The 19,035-nt window shown below is 40.5% G+C and overlaps 2 protein-coding genes across 2 annotated transcripts; both read right to left on the minus strand.

The window, feature by feature from the left end:
* Nucleotides 1-6,244: 6,244 nt before the first annotated feature.
* Nucleotides 6,245-7,926, minus strand: LOC112561758. Its single transcript, XM_025234486.1, has 5 exons — nt 7,582-7,926; nt 7,294-7,384; nt 7,034-7,128; nt 6,722-6,808; nt 6,245-6,550 (listed from the first exon to the last, which is right to left on the minus strand). The coding sequence occupies exons 1-5, from the start codon at nt 7,617-7,619 to the stop codon at nt 6,388-6,390; spliced, it is 474 nt and encodes a 157-aa protein (XP_025090271.1). The 5' UTR covers nt 7,620-7,926; the 3' UTR covers nt 6,245-6,387.
* A 6,258-nt stretch (nt 7,927-14,184) lies between these two features.
* LOC112564028 lies at nt 14,185-17,189 on the minus strand. The gene is made up of 3 exons (XM_025238566.1): nt 16,986-17,189; nt 16,582-16,728; nt 14,185-16,148 (listed from the first exon to the last, which is right to left on the minus strand). The coding sequence occupies exons 1-3, from the start codon at nt 17,158-17,160 to the stop codon at nt 15,727-15,729; spliced, it is 744 nt and encodes a 247-aa protein (XP_025094351.1). The 5' UTR covers nt 17,161-17,189; the 3' UTR covers nt 14,185-15,726.
* Nucleotides 17,190-19,035: the final 1,846 nt, after the last annotated feature.

Genomic DNA, 19,035 nt, shown 5'->3' on the forward strand with positions numbered 1-19,035 from the left:
CACCATAAATTTGTAACCGGACTGACCGGCACCCTATCGCTAACACCCTAGCGCCAAATCAGCCCGTTCCTCTTTTGTCGGTCCAGGGAAGAGGACGGGAGTTCCCTAGGAGAATTTACCTGTCTACAAAAATTCTGGCTCTCGTTAGTCGGGTGCGTCGCCTAGTTCTTACGTGCCTCGCGTTGTGTTCTTTCTCTTCTATACCTATTTCCATGCGCACCTGAGCTACAGCCGACCTAGGAGCCCACAAAAGACCCTGCTTTACCTACTGACTACACGTAAAGTGTCTTTTCAGTCGGTGTGTCAGTTTCGCTGGACCTTCTCGTGTGTTCTCTTCTGCTGCTGTGTCACGACTACATACACAGGGACAGTACACAGACTATCACTCGCTGACACTACACGCTCACACAAGTGCTAAAGTTTAAGACATAGATTTATTTACAGAATATATACATCTACCAACAAAACAACTACCAAACTTAACCCTAATCCTAACCCTACCTAGCCAAACCTACCTAACTCTGTGGGGTGGGACGCTGAGTGATGCGAGCCACTATTTCCAGCGGACCACAGCGCCTTGCGGCACCGAGGTACTTCTCGCTAGCTCAGGGGTGGGAAAAGAAGCTGAGTGTCTCGAGCCGCTATTTCCAGCGGACCACAGCACCTTGCGGCACCGAGGTACTTCTCGTTAACTCAACTTCCTGGGGTGGGGACGAGAGAAAAGAGACTGAGGTCGCGAGCCGCTATTTCCAGTGGACCAGAGTGCCTTGCAGTACTAAGGTACTTCCCGCTAACTCAGTCTCAAGGTTCTCGGGGTGTCTCTCTCTCTCTGTTTGACTGTGTGTGCGCGGCCTTACGCCCGCTTTTTGTTCAGGGCAGCTTGGGTTCTACGTCACCCGCAGTTGCTGCCCTGCCTCGTGCGACCACGCGTGGGGTGGAAGGGGATGAGGGGTGGAGTGACTAGGCCTAAACAGCGCCCCCGCTACAAATACTTCATACAGCAGTTCACACTGTATTATACACTACGCGTTGTGTCAGTGTTTCGACCACTCTTTTACAGATAAAACTAGTATTAGTACTTGTGAGATTGAAGGAAAGAAAGTATAACTGTCAAATTTGTATCAACATGTTCACTTGCTGCTGTTCAGTAAAAACCTGTTGCAATCATTACCTACCTTCAAGTATTGATCTTTAAGCGCAGCAGTTATCGCTTTGCAGGTTTCAGGGATAATCTTTCCCACTGTTGTTCGTCCAAGCCGATATAAAAATGATAAGGAATGGTAGCTGTCTCCTGAAAAGAAGTGGGTAAAGCACAAACATTAGGACATTTCCATCTAAAATATTACATAATTGTGTTATAACTATATTTTTGTAATGTGTTGTTAATTCATTATAATGTATTATACACTATGTAGCACAAAATTTACTTACTATCTTTTGTCAGGGCTTTGTACTGTTCAATATAAACATGCAGGAATACTTCATCTGACAGATATATAATCTATATTTTAGATAAATATTAGGTGAAAATATCTCACCTGTGGCTAAAAACCTTAAAGTCACAGCAAACCTTTCTCCAGGCGATATGCATTCACGCATATTGCTGTCCTGTCTTTTGATGTGCGGTGTAATTCGTGTGAGCAGCAATTCAAAATGATGACGATCCATCCGCACAAAATTGCGGTATGATCCCCCGTCTTCAGCGGCCATCTCCTGCATCAGAGCATGGTAAGCACCATGCCCATCCTTCGCTGAATCCAAGGTCTGACCCACCACTTTCTTTGTCTCGCCTTTCGTTTCTTTTCCTTTATTTTACAATACAATAGTAGCATAGCGAAATCCATTGTGTCCGACATTGTAGTGAACAAGGGACGCTACTCTTGCTACTTTTACACAGCGTGTCTGAAACATTGTTCGTCCGTGTGACCAGCGGTCCCCCACAAACCGGATTGTGAGACAGCTGGCGGGCATGCCCGGCATACCGCTGTTCGCGAGCAACAAGTTTGCCGGGCTGATTTTGTTTCTCGTGTGCCCGGCCCTAAAGTAATACAGTGTTAAATGTTAGGGGAAATTTTCAGACATGTGACCAATGATTAAAGTCCAATGTTTACCAAGTGTATTGTACAATTGTACAGGTTTGTGCTGTTCCTTAGGTTGGGCATAAAATTTATCCTCATGGTCAAAGCGTTACAGAATTTTTGGAGGGATACATGTCCTTCCAGTTACAGCACTCTACATGTTTCCATCAATTCAATGCTGAAGGCTGTCTTTGGATTCGATGGTGGTGGTGGCCACAGACCCTGTCGTATCAGAGTGACCCCTTCTGATTCGCAGCTACAGAAATTTGCTGCTTCAATGTTATGTCTTCCTATAACAGTGTAGCATGTATCACATTTATTAATAACTATAAAAATTGACAAGCACTCTTAAATCAACATTTCTTAGTTTTCTTGTACTTTCGTGCACAGTATTATTTTCCAATCTGTTATTATCTCATACACTGTGAAAACTACAATTTGACTAATGCTAATTAATAGCACTTTATGGGGAAAGGCATTGGGTCAACCATATCTACCTATGTGAATTAAACACAAGGTATTCACAAACAACTCACCATTCTTATTTATTGATATAACTATCAAAATGTGGCTATTAACTATCATAAAACTTAAGTAATTGGAAAAAGAAATTTGCATTATATCGCAAATAGTTCAAATGCTGAAATGTGTTTAAAATTATTGTTTTAACAATACTAATATTAATACATATACATCACCGTCATACCACATATTTGCTGACCTAACGCATCAAAAACTGTTATTTTTCTACAATATATTGTATCACAGACTTGCCATTGTGCAAGGGAAGCCTCTCGAAAGACAGGCACAAAGAGGGAGTCCGAGACATCCTGTAAAAATCCCACATAAACAGCACATAAAATAAACACAACTTACAAATGCACCAGGATAGCACTAATAAATATACAGCAGTTCGCACTGTATTATACACTACGCGTTGTGTCAGTGTTTCGACCACTCAAACGCTGAAACAACATAACAGGCTAACAGCCACACAGGCTAACTTGTGCTTCGTACTTCTAACTCACGAAGAGTACTAAATTCCCCAAATATTCGACCACTGTCGCGTCAATGTTCACTCATCTGTGTACGTTACACCACTCTTCCAGAAAACATGGGACCTCCGCTCTTGTTTCCATGGATTCCTCTAGATGCTAATGTAGAGGGCCGGTAGTCCGGCGTTGTTGCTAGTTTGGTGGGATCTGCTTCAACTTCTTCTGATGACGAAGTTTCATCACAAAATACATAAGCGGTATTAGAATCATCCTGGCGTTGAAATTCTCTATCTGCATTGTTCATCACGTTTTCCTTGTCATGACTTGTTCCCGGCAAGGAGTCTTTGGTCTGGGTATTTGGTTCAATCCTGTTGCTTTTGGTATTTTTGGAACCTGACTGTTTCGAGTGGTTTTTTTTTGGTTTTTTTTCCAGTTTTCTTTTTCATTCCTTATTCTTATGCGACTGCAGTGCGCTTGAATTTAAGGAGGATGACGACTGTCACAGACCTTCGCCGGCGGCCTCGCACAGGCAAAACATTAAATTCGTAACATACCCTTCCTACTCCGCTTGAGAAGATTGGCGTGGAACACCTTAGTTTTTTCCTTTTATAAGCATGACATAGTCGTTCAGGCCCTTGACTTCTCGCACTGCAAACGGACCTTTCCAGTGCATTAACAGTTTATTGTGTTCTGTTATTTTTCTACAATATTTTGTATCACAGACATGCCATTGTGCAAGGGAAGCCTCTCGAAAGACAGGCACAAAGAGGGAGACATCCTGTAAAAATCCCACATAAACAGCACATAAAATAAACACAACTTACAAATGCACCAGGATAGCACTAATAAATATGCATTCATCCTTCTGATTGCCTTACCATGGGAACTGATGACACTAAAATTTCTAATTGTAATATTATTTGAAACGTCAATCTTTAGATCTCAAGTTAATATGCTAATAATAAAAAAATGTATACTTACAAAGACATTCATTCAGTACTTACATTTTTCGAGATAAAAGATTGGTGATACTGCACCACATAGTGAATGTTTTCGTTGCAGTTCATACAGTAGAGACTATTTGGTCCACAATCAGGACACCATATAATGTCTTCGACTTCACTACTGCAAAAAGAACACTGATTTCCTGCAGGACTAAAACTTTCTATTCTGACTTCAACCATTTCATCAAGTATTACCTGCCACACTTCAGCTTCACAAATCTTTCTCTTTTTGTGGCTGCTGTCTTCAGTCATATCTGGTATATCTACTAACACTTCAAAAGTGCCAAGTAAGCAAAGGTACAAGTTGAATTAATGACACAAGATGTGTACTAACTGAATAATTAAAACTACAATATTGATAAATTCCTGTAAGATAAAAACAATGGTGCATTTTAGTGAGTGTTGCCAGTGCTCCACCCTGAATACAGGAGACATGTGGGTAACACGGAATGTTCACTTAATTACCATCCCCATCAGAATCTTCATCGTCTGTGTCAATGTCACTAAACATATCTATTACATCAGGGTGGGCAACTTCTTCGGTCGGCAGGGCTGGATATGAGGAAATGAAGTCCTTGGCGAGCCAGATTACTGGATCAATACCTTAATCACATATTGATCTATACCTATTCAAGGAATAAATTGTGTTTAATGTAAACTTTAATTTTAAAGCATAGAGACCGAAAACAGTATTTAATGATGTTAACGTAATGTACTTCAATAGCTGCTGAAGTCAATGAGACAGCTGCGGCTGATCAAAGTTGTCAACAAATTGCTTGAACTCTGCATGTCGGACATAGAAATCCTCAGTAACGACTGCACGTGAACATCAGTTATATCGGAACGCAGATTGGTCTTGCTAATGTTCATGGTCGAAAATGTTTGCTCACAAATGTTTGTAGACCCGAACAAAACAAGTAGTTTCATGGCCATCTTTCTCAGGTAGGCAAACTTGTACTCATTCAGTGACACATAAAATTTGTCAATGCTTTCAGATTGGAATTTCTCTTTTTGAGGGTAGAGTCACACTGCAGGTCAATCAATTCCAGCTGTAGAGCATCCGTCACCTTTTCGAAGTCAGTTGTAAACGGGGATGACAAGATATCAAACGCAGCAGTAAGTTTGTGGAAGTCTGCAAAACGAGCAAATTCCTTGTCTAGTGTAGATATCATTTTGGTGTATTTCTCAGTTGACATCATCTGGGGTGCCATAGTCTCCAGTGTTGGAAAGTGAGTTGTGATATTCTGACTGAGCTGCGAGAAAACAGTTTTAGCTACATCCTGAATGCTTGCTGATTAAGAAGCAGCAGGCTGTGGCTGTGTGCTCACAGGTTGAGAAGCAGCAGGCTGTGGCCACATGCTTGAAGAATGAGGTGAAGGGCTAAAAGCCACAGAAGCCCGTTCCGCCTGCATGCTCCCTGATTCCTGAAACTGCACACCCGCTCCACACCTGTTTTGTTTGCATTACAGTAACACAAAGTAATACAGTGTTAAATGTTAGGGGAAATTTTCAGACATGTGACCAATAATTGAAGTCCAATGTTTACCAAATGTATTGTACAATTGTACCGTACAGGTTTGTGCTGTTCCTTAGGTTGGGCATAAAATTTATCCTCATGGTCAAAGCGTTACAGAATTTTTGGAGGGATACATGTCCTTCCAGTTACAGCACTCTACATGTTTCCATCAATTCAATGCTGAAGGCTGTCTTTGGATTCGATGGTGGTGGTGGCCACAGACCCTGTCGTATCAGAGTGACCCCTTCTGATTCGCAGCTACAGAAATTTGCTGCTACAATGTTATGTCTTCCTATAACAGTGTAGCATGTATCACATTTATTAATAACTATAAAAATTGACAAGCACTCTTAAATCAACATTTCTTAGTTTTCTTGTACTTTCGTGCACAGTATTATTTTCCAATCTGTTATTATCTCATACACTGTGAAAACTACAATTTGACTAATTAAAGGTGTAACTACCATATTTGGTACAATGGCCAGGTGAATCACACCTCCCATCCCCTGCCACCTTTATACTTTTTCCTCTCCTGGCTGCTAATAGTCTCTCCTGGGATCTGTGCCATACATTGCGGATAGCAGGGAGGAAGTAAGATGTCTGGATACTAAAAAAAGTTTGGATGGTAAAGCATGCAATGTTTGCATGCTTAAAGGCAGTAATCAGCCGTGTTGGTGAGCAGGCTGTGAAAAAGGCTGCTGCTGCCAAGACGAGGTTGCCCAGGGGAAGCTTGAAAGAGTATGGCTGTGATGTCCAGGAATAATGATGGCCACAGGAGCTGTTTTGGCATGTGGTTATAATTTTGACTCCTGTGCCACACTCTTCTTTACTTGTGTGATAGTTGAGGGGTTACTGCACTGCCTGCAGACACTCAGCAGCTCCTCCAACTTCTTTTCGTAGACAATAAATTTCCTTTCGAGGAAGGGATTTATGTCCAGTTGATTTGTGAGAGTATTCCTAGAGACACATACATATCTAGACTGAAATAATTATTTAAAACCATACATAATTTTTATAGCTAAATATAAGTTAAAATTCTTGTGCTAGCATGTTTCTAATATAAAATATCAAACAAGCGAGTCCCTGTACTGACTGTTTTTTAGTAACAGCAATATAAAGTATATTTACCAGTGTTCCTTGACTGCTGGTTCATTCCACTCTGAGGTGTCATTTTCATTTTCTGACTCCTTATCCGTATCGATATCAGGATCACACCTAGCAGACAGTTACAGACATAATTTCCTTCTTTTTCATTTCATTATGAACAAAAATGATCCACATGAAATTTTACAAAGCCATATAAAATTATTTATATATCTATGTATTTAGTGCCTCACATACTCTTGGCTTTGAATATCCTTAGAAGAAGTAAATATCTGCCACAGTTTGGGGAACCTCATTCCAATTTTAGAGAAAAAAGAGCTGAAAAGTGGCAATTACCTTTCTGGATCAGAGATGGGGTCTGGGTCTGTCTGCACCTCTTTATGTAAGCACAGTTGAACTGTTTGTTGTGACTGACTTGTCATAGTCATAGTCTGAATGTAAAATTTTAATAAAATAACCATTCCACAAAACAGTAAAACAATGATAAAACATATAATTATACCATGTGATCAAGCTCTAAACCTAAAAAAACCTCAATTATTTTTTATCATTGCAGTTCATATCTTTTAACATTTCATAGAGAAATTATTACTTACCGGTTGTACTTGAACACCAGTGTCTTTTTGATGTGGTAGGTACTTCAACTGTGTTTCGTAAATCATCGTCTGAGGGACCAGGTGCTTCATGCTGAGATTAAAAGAAGCACTTTTCTAAAATAAATTGCACACATAAATCATGATCCTTTGTAACATATTTGTATCCATTTCAGTAGGATGAAAGTACCATTACAATCGAAAAGAGTAGACACTCTTTCTTGACAGGTCTATTTTGTGAGACAAAAATGGGCAGATTGGCATAATAAGATAGGAAACATTTTGCCCTACCTGAAAGCAACAGTCTTCTGATGAGCTGTTTTTTTCATCCCGCTGACTGACCTTCACTGCACTTGGCTCTCCATTATTTTTCGATGTCAGTATCATGTTGATTGTCTGAAGGAAGAATTATTATTTTTAATTCTCTACTGTATCCAACATAAAACACAATCATTAATATTACTCTAATTTTCAAATGTTTAAATATCAATTCTAACTTCTGCATTATACTGCACACAGATTTCACTACTATTGGTGATAAACTCATTATGTAGGAAATACCTTTCACATGTATTTTATTGTTTTTAGATTTCATAAATAAATAGGCTGTCTTTAAAAAAATATGAATTTAAAAAAAATTTTATTTTATAAAAAGCAAACAATGATTTTAAAAAATAATGTAACAAGTGCCAGGATGTCAACAACCATTTCTTTTACACTTGCAGTGTGATGCTGACATTTTTCACATATTATACATGTACTATGAATTTTTACCTATTGAAACACGTTTGTTATAAGTACCACATAACACGTTTATTATTATGTATATAGAGTTTTTTATATATGTAAATTGTAATGTTATCTAACAATAATAAATAGTGCATATTGTAAACACAGTAACAGTAGCACTGACACTGACCTGTTTATGCTGTAGTCGTTTGGCAAGTGAAACTCGTCTGTCAGATAGATCATTCTTTCTTTTTCGAGCAATTTCGTTGTGTTGAAAAACTGTCGGAATTGCATCTGGCAGAAGCTGTGCCTTGACGGCCAAACCTAGCTGTTTGGACATTCGGGTCCGACTAGTAAAACACTCGTCAACAAAATGCTTGGAGCATAGCTTGTCCCACTCTCTGGGCTCCCAAAGCTTTTTTTGTTTTGGGATCAAGCCTTTTAATTCGTACGACCCACTCTTTTTTTAAGGCCTCGTCTTTAGAAAAGTGATGAAAAGACAATGTCGAATCTTTCCCCACCTTTTTCTGGCAATTGGGTGCAGCACATTCTTATACATGTGCATATTTCAACTTACTAGTATAAGAATACCCATATAACACACCAATGATTTATTGAAGACAAGTTTAGTAGAAAATAAGACTAACCAAATAAAACTGTCAAAAAGCAAGCAAAAGCAACATAAAATGCCTTTCCTGAGCTAACACTACTCCCAAGCATGCAAAGTGAACACAGCAGTCACGTTTTACAGGGTAAATAAAATCAGAAGAAACATGAGGGACTTACATTTGGAGTGCCTTTTGCCTGTTTCCTTTTCCATCCCTATTTTGAAAAAAGACGAGAAAAAAGTCATTTCAAAATTCTAAAACATTAGATCTGAAACATTTAAGAATTTTTTTTCCCTCCAAGGTCATGTTGAAATCTATAATGTCATAGCTAATTTAAAAATTTTCTTTGTGTTTCTAAGTCGTCCAGATTAGGACATGCTTCTAAAAGTCATCCCAGTCAGTACATTCACCACAGCCTTGACATAGGAACGAGGACTAGGAGGATGAAGAAAATAGAGTTCGGACATTTTGTTGCAATCTGCAATGCCAACTTATTTATTTAATATATATACAGAAATTTAAAGTAACATTTTTCCAGATAAAAGATTGGTGATACTGCACCACATGGTGAATGTTTTCTTTGCAGTTCATACAGTAGAGACTATTTGGTCCACAATCAGGACACCATATAATGTCTTCAACTTCACTACTGCAAAAAGAACACTGATTTCCTGCAGGACTAAAACTTTCTATTCTAACTTCAACCATTTCATCAAGTATTACCTGCCACACTTCAGCTTCACAAATCTTTCTCTTTTTGTGGCTGCTGTCTTCAGTCATATCTGGTATATCTACTAACACTGCAAAAGTGCCAAGTAAGCAAAGGTACAGGTTGAATTAATGACACAAGATGTGTACTAACAGTGAATAATTAAAACTACAATATTGATAAATTCCTGTAAGATAAAAACAATGGTGCATTTTAGTGAATGATGCCAATGCTCCACCCTGAATACAGGAGACATGTGGGTAATACGGAATGTTTACTTAATTACCATCCCCATCAGAATCTTCATCGTCTGTGTCAATGTCACTAAACATATCTATTACATCATTAAAACAATCCAGAAGAAATGTCGGTTGATCTTTAGCTGCCGACAGTAAACTGCCAATGGAGCAGTCAAAGTTAATTTTCTGAAATCCAGGGTGATGGCAAAAAGTGCCCTGAAGCAAATGTTGTCACAACCACGTCACACACTGACATCACGCGCGTTCACACAACACAAAACACAACGATCTGCCAATGGGCTTCTCGTGTACTTTACTGGAAAAAAAAAGCCCTTACTTATCCTCTCTCTCGGGGAAAGTGGGTCAAAGGTCTGGTAGACCCAAAAACAATTGAAACAAAACCACAGAGCATAAACATTCACTAACTATCCAATACACATGTCATTCGGCATACTGTCCTCTCTCAACGGTGGTAGTCCACCGTGCCTGTCCAATTCCCGCGGTGTTATAACAATACAAGCGCCACTTTGGAAATAAGTCTCGAGTGCACATAGTTTCTCAGAATATTGTATATAAAGCTTATACACTTACAGTTACTGGTTTACTCACGTCTCTTCCGCGACATAAAAGTCCGATCCCTGGGGCACGAACGCTCCTTCACTGTCCACGGCGAGCGTACAGACTCACTTACACACACAACACCTATTCCAATAGAATCCCAGTGCTCCCTCGCAGTCCACTGCGAGCGTACAGGTTGACTCACACATGAAAACACATATTCCCACGGAATCTCCGTAGCCAGCTCACACTAGGCTATCCACTGGAGAACACATACTCCCCAACATGGGGGGTCGCGGTCGCTTCCGACTCGTACACCAAAACTTCCCGCGTCTCGGCGGCTTCCTTGGGAACACACCCTCCCAAAGGATTCTGCACCAGCTCACGTTGCCGTCGGATTCCTTCTACGTTCTCTCCCTCCTAAGTTCTCGCAGAGGTTATCTCTCTCTCTCGTAGGTTCTCTCAGGAGTCCTCTCATAAGTTCCTTGTCTTGGCAAGCCACTCGCTCCACTACTCCTGGTCACCGTAAGTTCTCTCACCACAAGTTCCTGTAACTCGGTGGGTTAATGAATGTACTGAATTTATATCCTACTACATATTGTGCCAAAACTTTAAGTGAAAAATATATTTACTCTAGAAAATTAAATCATTTATATAAATCATTTAGAAACACATCTCTTTACATCCTCAATCAAAATTCAGAACTTCTGCAACAATTAATCTGTTACCTTGACTAGGCAAGGAACTTAAACCACTCATTCCCGGTCCCTGTAACCACACGTACAGCAAGACCATTCGACTAGGCGGTTTCGTTGGGAATGCTCATACACTGTTCTCGAAGCCTTAGCTTGGGGTGAACTTTACTCACTGGTTTGCATTCTAACACGGGCCAGTCACCTCTCTCAGACTCACTCGCTATCCCCGTGACCAAGGGAAACAACTCTCGTCCCTGACACAATACATGTACACAACACACGTCCCTGACAATGTAACATGTCTTCCACTATCATCTTGCTGAGTGACTTAACATGATTTAGTCCACGATGATATCGAGTGTTTTGTGTATATTCTTGTGTGGGAATACAGTCCCACCAATGACATGGTCATTGAAAGCGCAGAAATCTATGAAGAGCTCCCTGATTTCATTGCAGGTGCCGACGCCATGTCTTCCCATGATGAGCTCCCTGTTGGTGTTGTCACCTCCCACTTTGGCATTTAAGTCTCCCATAATGATCTTCAGATCTCTTCTTGGTGTGCGGTCAAGAAGAGACTGCAAGGAGTTATAGAATTCTTTTTCCTCTTCATCTGCGGCATTAGTTGGTGCATCATTAGTTGGTGCATAGCATTGGATGATGGTGGTCTTCCTTCCTTTAGCATTGAATCTTGCTGACATGAGCCGTGGTGAGACTGGTTCCCAGGCCCTCAGCGCCTTTGTTGCCTCTGTTGACACCAGCAGTGCTACTCCCTGGGTATGGTCGTGTTCCAGGTCTTTGTGGCCAGAGTAAATGATGGTTTCTCTTGATGTTAGTCTGGTCTGGCCACTTCCATTCCATCTGGTTTCACTTAAACCGAGGACCGTGATATTGTATCTTCTCATTTCCCTCGCCACTTGAGCTGATTTGCCACTTTCATAGAGGGTTCTGATGTTCCAGGTCCCTATCCTGGTTCTTGCCTTGGTCGTCAGAAGATGAGTCGGTGAGCTGGCTTCCTTAGGGCTTTCACCAGTCTGCGTCGTGAGCTCTTCTGGAGAGGAATCTTCCCGACCAGGCCCCTGTTGCGATATTGTTGCAGTTTCTGTAACAGTTTATGTTTTACTTGAATGGGTTGCTACATGTCTTCCACTATCATCTTGCTGAGTGACTTAACATGATTTAGTCCACGATGATATGGAGTGTGATTAATCAATTACTGCACTGGTGAGATGTTATGATGCATCAGCCACTGTTGCAGCAGGTCTATATCTTCGATGATACATTTCTCTTCTTCTTCTGCATGGCAGCATTTGGCAACAGAATTGGCAGCTTGGACTTTCTCTCTACACAAGTTATGATTGTTATTTTCATATATTGCAGACTTAGGGTCTGCAGGCTGTGCAAATAATATATTGATGCCCTTCTCTCGTAGCTTGTTGCCAACAGCCTGTAGATTAGTGGTGTTCAGACGAAGTTTTTTGGTGAGTCGCATGGCAATTTTCTGGCCATCTGCACAAAACATTGTGCATGTGTCCAATTAAAGAAAGGTGTGAATGACCCAAAAACATTCTATAGAGAAAATGGTCAAACAGTACTTATACAATATTATGCATATTGCCTATATGCAACCATCCCAACAAAAATGTCATAACTGAAACATGAATAAAATGATCTTACTGTATACGCCTTGAAAGTAAAGGTTGGTGTGTTCTGTCGCTCAATGGATAACTCTTGACAAACATTCGACCACACCTAATTACAGCGCAATCACTGCATGTCCATTCACCAAATGAGTAAAGTAGATCAATATATATATGAATGAAAAGAATATAATAAAACAGTACATACATACAGAAATGGTTTACAGTTAGGTCCAAACCTAATCTTAAAACTTTCTCTCCTCGATGTTCGCGTCATAAATGCTCACAGTAATCCAATGTTAACAGTTCATCATACGATATTCACAGTTCAGTGTTGACGGTTCACAATCCAATGTTAACAAATCACTTCTTTGCATGCATCTTATAATCTAAGTCTCATGCTGGAGTAGACTTCCAATACACTATGCATTCAAGTCCAGCAAGCAACTTTCATGTGTCTCCTCGAGACAGACCTACGCTCGCCAGCATGCAAAAAAATTTTTCTACAGTACCCTCCTAATGATTATGGTGCATTCCATGAGCTGTTTTAACTCGACATCTTTACAGGGAGCTGTAAAGTCACAGAGAGAGAGAGGGTGCAAAATCCCATTTACCTCGAATTCACTCCTTTGCAATTTTGTAATGGAAACTGGTTGAACCCACCATCCCATTTGGCAATTCTTGGAAGCTTATCTTTCACCTTTTCCCACAGAGAAATTACAGTTCCTTTCTTTTCTATTTCTTTCAGATGTCAAATCCAAGAGCCTTTAATAGGTTCTTTGGTCATTTAGCATGATTGTTAGAGGGCCAAATCTCCCTTCATCATTTTGCAGGGTGATGCACATTTCTGCCATGTAAAATAAAGAAGGGTTTGGTGAAGTAGATAACGCAAAACATATTCAATCACCATTGTGCATAGGACATAAGTGATTTACCCAACAGGATTGTTAAAGCATAATCCATATACAGATTTCTCTACCCCTCTCAGAGGTAGCATAAGGATAAACATATACACGCTGGTTCGTTCTTTTCCTTTTTGCGAAAAACTATTGTTAATCATTTAAAACCATGTTACAAAATGTAAGACATTAAAGATGATTATGTACACAAAATATGCAAGACCCAGTTGCTAAATATTGACAAATTAGATGACACAATTTTTTTTTTAAAAAACCGTCCAGAAATCCTTACGATAGACACAAAAGAAAGGTGCAATAAATGTTAGGATGGTGTTACTTCTTTTTGTGCTTGTTGGAAGGGTGAGACAGACCGTTTATTAAAAACACTAAGGTGTAGTGGAGAGGAGGGAGAATAAGAACATTTCCTACCTTTTAGAGCCAACAGATGCAGGCCTTTAACTCTCAAGATGTGATAGAAGTGTTTGGAGTGATGCATGCGACAAGGGATGTTCTGTCGATATGCAGTATCAGTCCAATTGTGTGGGTGGGCAGTCATCATAAACAGTAAGACAAAGTCGTGGTCTGTGGCGATGGCATCTTTGAGTTCTTTTCACATTTCAATGCTGTGGCAAACAAGGCTAGCGGTGATAATGAATGCCAATGTCTAACAATGTGTAGGGTCTTGTATAGAGATTGGTTGGTGTGTGATGTCTTCAAAGCCAGGAGTTGACGTCTGGCATAGTGTTGAGGCGCACATGTGTTTATTGCATTTATGTCAGGTACACGTGCTTTGCTGCCATAATGTGTGAGTCAAACAAGATTTTAGGTTTCAGCCTTTATTTTTCGTCAGAGTTGTATAACTTGTATTATAGTTGTATAAATTTGTGATTGTCTCCCAGAGAGTTATTAAATCTATTCAAAATTTAGTGCATGTTTGTTGTTAGCTGGAAGTAGGTTCCAATTAGTTGCTATTCTCTTGGCATGCAAATACTAATAAAAACAATGATGTTTCTCGGATAAGCAAAACATTCTGCAGAGAAGAAAACAAAACATTTCAGGAGCAGCCTCATTTTTGCCCTATAACATTAGGAGTTTAGAGATGCCTGTTTGAGAGATATGTATGTTTTCATTTTAAATATATAGCATCCATTTTTTGTTCTTGTTAGAATAATACTTCACGCCTGTATTAATTTTTAAATTTTTTGTCAATGGGATCAATTCTCTGAATCATTGTGAAACCCGTTTAATCAAAATCAGAGCAAATGTAGTTTCTTTAATTAAAAAGCTTAAATTTATTTATGTAAGTGCCAACCCATGAAGTAAACTGAATAAAAAAACTTCAGTCAAAGTGGTTTGTTCTTGTGTTTGCATGTGCGTGCATATGCCTACCTGTGTGCATGTGTGTGTTCCCACAGGAATGAGGATGCTTAGTGGAAGTTTGTGAGGACTTGGTTCATTAATATAGTGTGGAGGTACATTAAAGTTTTGCAAATTAATTGAAACAAACCCGGAAAACAAAAACAATCATTTGTAAAAACAATATTAAGACATAAAACATCAACATTATCACATCATCCATGAAAGTTTTGGCATCATATTACAAACATCTTGTCATGGAATTAAAAACAAACACAGCTAAAATATGTACATAGTTTAATAAAACAAGTAAACATTAAAAAATGACCTAATGGAGTTTGTTTCAATTAATTTGCACAAGTGTGTATCAACATCCATTTTTCACAGGTGTAGTCTTTGATTTGTCCGACCTCCCTTGTACTCCACTGATCTCTAAATCAGATAAAGAGTTCATCTACGCAAAAAGTAAAACACATACCAACCTGCAAAATGGATTGACACTTGCAACAGAAATTTTTTAAGGTATCAGTTTCTTTAAATTTAGTTTTGGTCATTATTTCTCAAAATGTACCCACAAAAGACTGAGTAGAGCCTCAGTATATTATCCCTGGATATAACAAGTAGATATTGCTAAGTGCTATTTTGTGTATTTCTCACTTCAATTCTCACAAATACTTTAATTGTTCTAGCTTTTGCATCCATGAACATTTTTTGTTGTTGAGTAAACATGGCTATTTGCATAGGTTAAACAAAACTGTTGGTTTTACTCAAGAAAAGTTTACAAAATGTAAATATGTCTAAAAGAAAGTTGTTTTGGATCTGGGCAACTTGTGGATGTTGAAAAGTTGATAGAAACACATCCAGCAGTTTGTGTTTGTCTGACTGCTGATGACCAGACATAAGTTTACAGGGCTGGCTGCCACGCCGTAATATAGCCTCAGTTGCTGGCACAGCGTAAAACACCAATTCCACCTCCACAGATAAGGAACTAACTTTCAGGAATATTTTATGTTGACAGTTTAGGTTCTACAGGTGCAGTGATTTGTGGCAGGGGATAAACAATCTGTGGGGGTACAAACTGTACAAGGGTATAAGGGTAGGGTGGTGGCAGTGCGTATGGAGGGGGTGGAATGTCCATGCTTAGACCCAGCTTGTGAGAAGCCTGCTTGCTTCTTCCTATAGTTGGAGCTAGAATGCCAGTAGGCTGGAAGTCTGGAACCAGTACAGAAGACACAGGTGTCATAATAGTTCTGGGTGGCTGAGAGATGTTCTGTGCATGGAACTTGCGGCTGAGAGCAATGACCATGGCAGAGATGAGCACTAGAATGGAGGAAGACATCACTAGCCAGAAGCTCCACCCAAGATGCGCTGCATGCGAATCGACAGCTTTGCTTGCAAACAGGATAGCCCCTATTAGACCTGTAACACCTTCAAACAAATATTTGTCAGACTTTCTCAAAACAAAAACAAGGTACAAAAATGGTAGGAAGTAACGTAAGAACAATAAGTCATTAACATGCCAGATTTGTTAATAAGCTGAAAGGTCATTTTTCAGTTACATCTTTCATGTAAACTTCATCTTTTTTTTCTAAAAATGCATTGCTTGTAGCCATTATTCATTAAAACTCTTAAAAGAGTGTTAGGCAAGTAACTCATGGGATAATCAAGTGTTTAATTATGTTAATGAGAATTCATATAAATAGGCTTTTTTAAAATTCAAATCATTGTTCAGTTTACTGCATGGGTGTTGAATCAGGCGTTTCTGTTTAAAAAAAAAACCCAAACACTTTTTGCGGGGATAAAAGTTGCATGCTTGTTCCTCTTCTATTTATTTATTTTCTTATTTGGGGAGGATAAATACCTGTACACAACGCCAGAGCTTCAACGGCATTATTGTCTGGTGCAGGTGGAACTTTTAAAAGGTCTTGGTATATTTCAGCACTGATACACAGGATGTAGCCTAGCAGCGACAGGCACAGCAGGCCCTGTACGGCACCAAGCCAAGGTACTGTGGAAGTGAAGATTTGAGTGAACTGAGCAGAAGGAAATTCTTCAATATCTAAGTAGAGAAACTAAATGTGAACTTCTCAACACTTAAATACTCAACATTTGCGATGATGTTTTATAATGGAGCTACATGAAGACATATTTTTGACTGAGAGAGTGGCAAAACCCTTTAAAATGCTTTGTTCATGGTGAAATATTAGCATTAATCCCAGAGATGCATTCGATTAATTTACTGAATGGATTGGTCACCGCCTGTACCTGAGAGAGAGGCGGCACACTCCGTGTTTCCACAGGCCGACCACAGTCCCGCGGCTGGGTGCCAGTGTGGCAGCGAGAATCCAAGAAGGAAGACAGCAGCAGACAGCAACAACCCTGCTGTTGCACACTTGAACACAACATGTCTGTGAAGCCACCGACACCCGCCGGCGGCCATGATGCTTCTATCTGGGAGGCTGTGAAAGTTTCACTCCATCCCCCCGGCACCGCTACATCCTACATGCCGCACGAGAGGCGGGCTACAGACTGAACTGTGGGTGCAGTGTACACGAGGAGGTGTGGTGGTGGTGGTGGTGGGGAGGCTGCTGGTTGATGATGCTGGAGGGAGGGAGAGGTATTCTGGTGCTGCTGGTATTCTTCTGACACTTGGATAATAAGCGGCGTTTATGGAGGAGCCCTGGCCAAATGTCATCGGCAGTCATGGCGACCTGTACAAGTGATTTCAAGCACATGGCAAACAGCGTGAAGCAGTCGGTGTTTCGAGAATCTTGGCATCAAGACTGCCGTGTGGGTGGTTGTAGTGGCCTTCGAGACATCGTAAATAAACACACACGGACATGCATCAGTTGCACTCACTTTTCCCCGACACAGACTAGCGTACACTGACTACAGAATGCTTGTCAAATGTTTGCAACTTGGCGTGTGAAACAGACTGAACATGACATTTTATTTAAAGAGGAATGTGGCTTAGAAACGAGCTGCATCTGGTCAGACCATGTTTGTTTAGGGGAGCGCGACAGGAGGTAGCCTGTGATCACCAGAGCATGTCCAGTGCATCCAAGCACGAGGCAATCCCACATCCAAGCTGCTGCATGCACACGAAATATAATTAGTACACTCGATTATTAAATGAGGGCCATTTATTACTCAATCACTACAAAATGCTGGGATCTGTAGGTTTGGTGGCTGGGCTACGTTAATATTTCGTTTCTCCCTCCACACACGCCCATACAAACTGTGAGAGGTTCAAGTCAGACGAAAAGTTTAAATGGATGAAGAGACAAATGAACTTCCACACATGAGGTAACCTACAAAACATTACATTTTAGTGAACATATAAATCATAGTTTAACGCTAATACAATTTTAAAAATCGCCGCAAACTTGTCCTAATTCTGTGATTTGTCCCAGTTCTTGGGTGTACTGGAACCGAACCGACAACACATAGTTGCAGTGTGTCAGTGAGGAGTGTTGTGCCACCCCTGTCCTGCATACAGATCTTGTAGATGATATTTTAAATGTCTGGTGCCGATGGTGACTTAAGCAGTTAGTTGCCGTAAGTCTCTACAAACGTCAGTCGGCCGCCATCTCTGCACGCACTTCCTCCCTTGGCAAGCAAATCACAAAGAAAGAAAAAAGGAGTTTGATGATGTCACACGTGCGAGTCCCACTGGTTGGGGACAACGGGAGTTACTCGCACAGCCATGTCGAGGTCGTGGTAGGAGCCGACACCTTCAGACGCCATCTTGTGGCGAATGACCATCAGCTTGGTCATCGCCGACACAATCCGACTGTTCTTCTCTCGACTGCAGCCCATGGCAGCGGCGCTGAGGAGGGCGAGGAGTGAGCCCGCAGCCTGCAGTCCCCAGGCCCAGAAGAGGGGGATGCGACAGGACCGGTAGGGGCCTAGTCCTGGAGGATAGGTCATGACCTCCGTCGCAAACAAGACAACTCCTGCCAGACCCACCAAACCTGCGGACATACGGGTGGACACTTCTGAGGGCTCGTGAGTAGTCGCCAGTCTTATGTTCGTATACATGTGGAGAGAGGTTTGTCAGATTGCTTTGTACAACATTAAATAATGAAAACATGTGTCAAGCCAGGAAATGCGCTATAAATTTTTTTTAAATTTAATTTAATCCCGAAGATAATACCAGAAGTTGTACTAACTCATACCACATGCTAACTTGTACTAATACCACATGCTAACGTGTACTAACTCACACCACGTGCTAACTTGTACTACATCACTAAAGAAGAAGAGCTGTCATATTGTAAACCTGAATGTTAGCGCACCACCTTAACAAGCACGC

This window comes from Pomacea canaliculata, linkage group LG1 (assembly GCF_003073045.1).
Source record: "Pomacea canaliculata isolate SZHN2017 linkage group LG1, ASM307304v1, whole genome shotgun sequence".
In the NCBI taxonomy this organism is placed as follows: domain Eukaryota; kingdom Metazoa; phylum Mollusca; class Gastropoda; order Architaenioglossa; family Ampullariidae; genus Pomacea; species Pomacea canaliculata.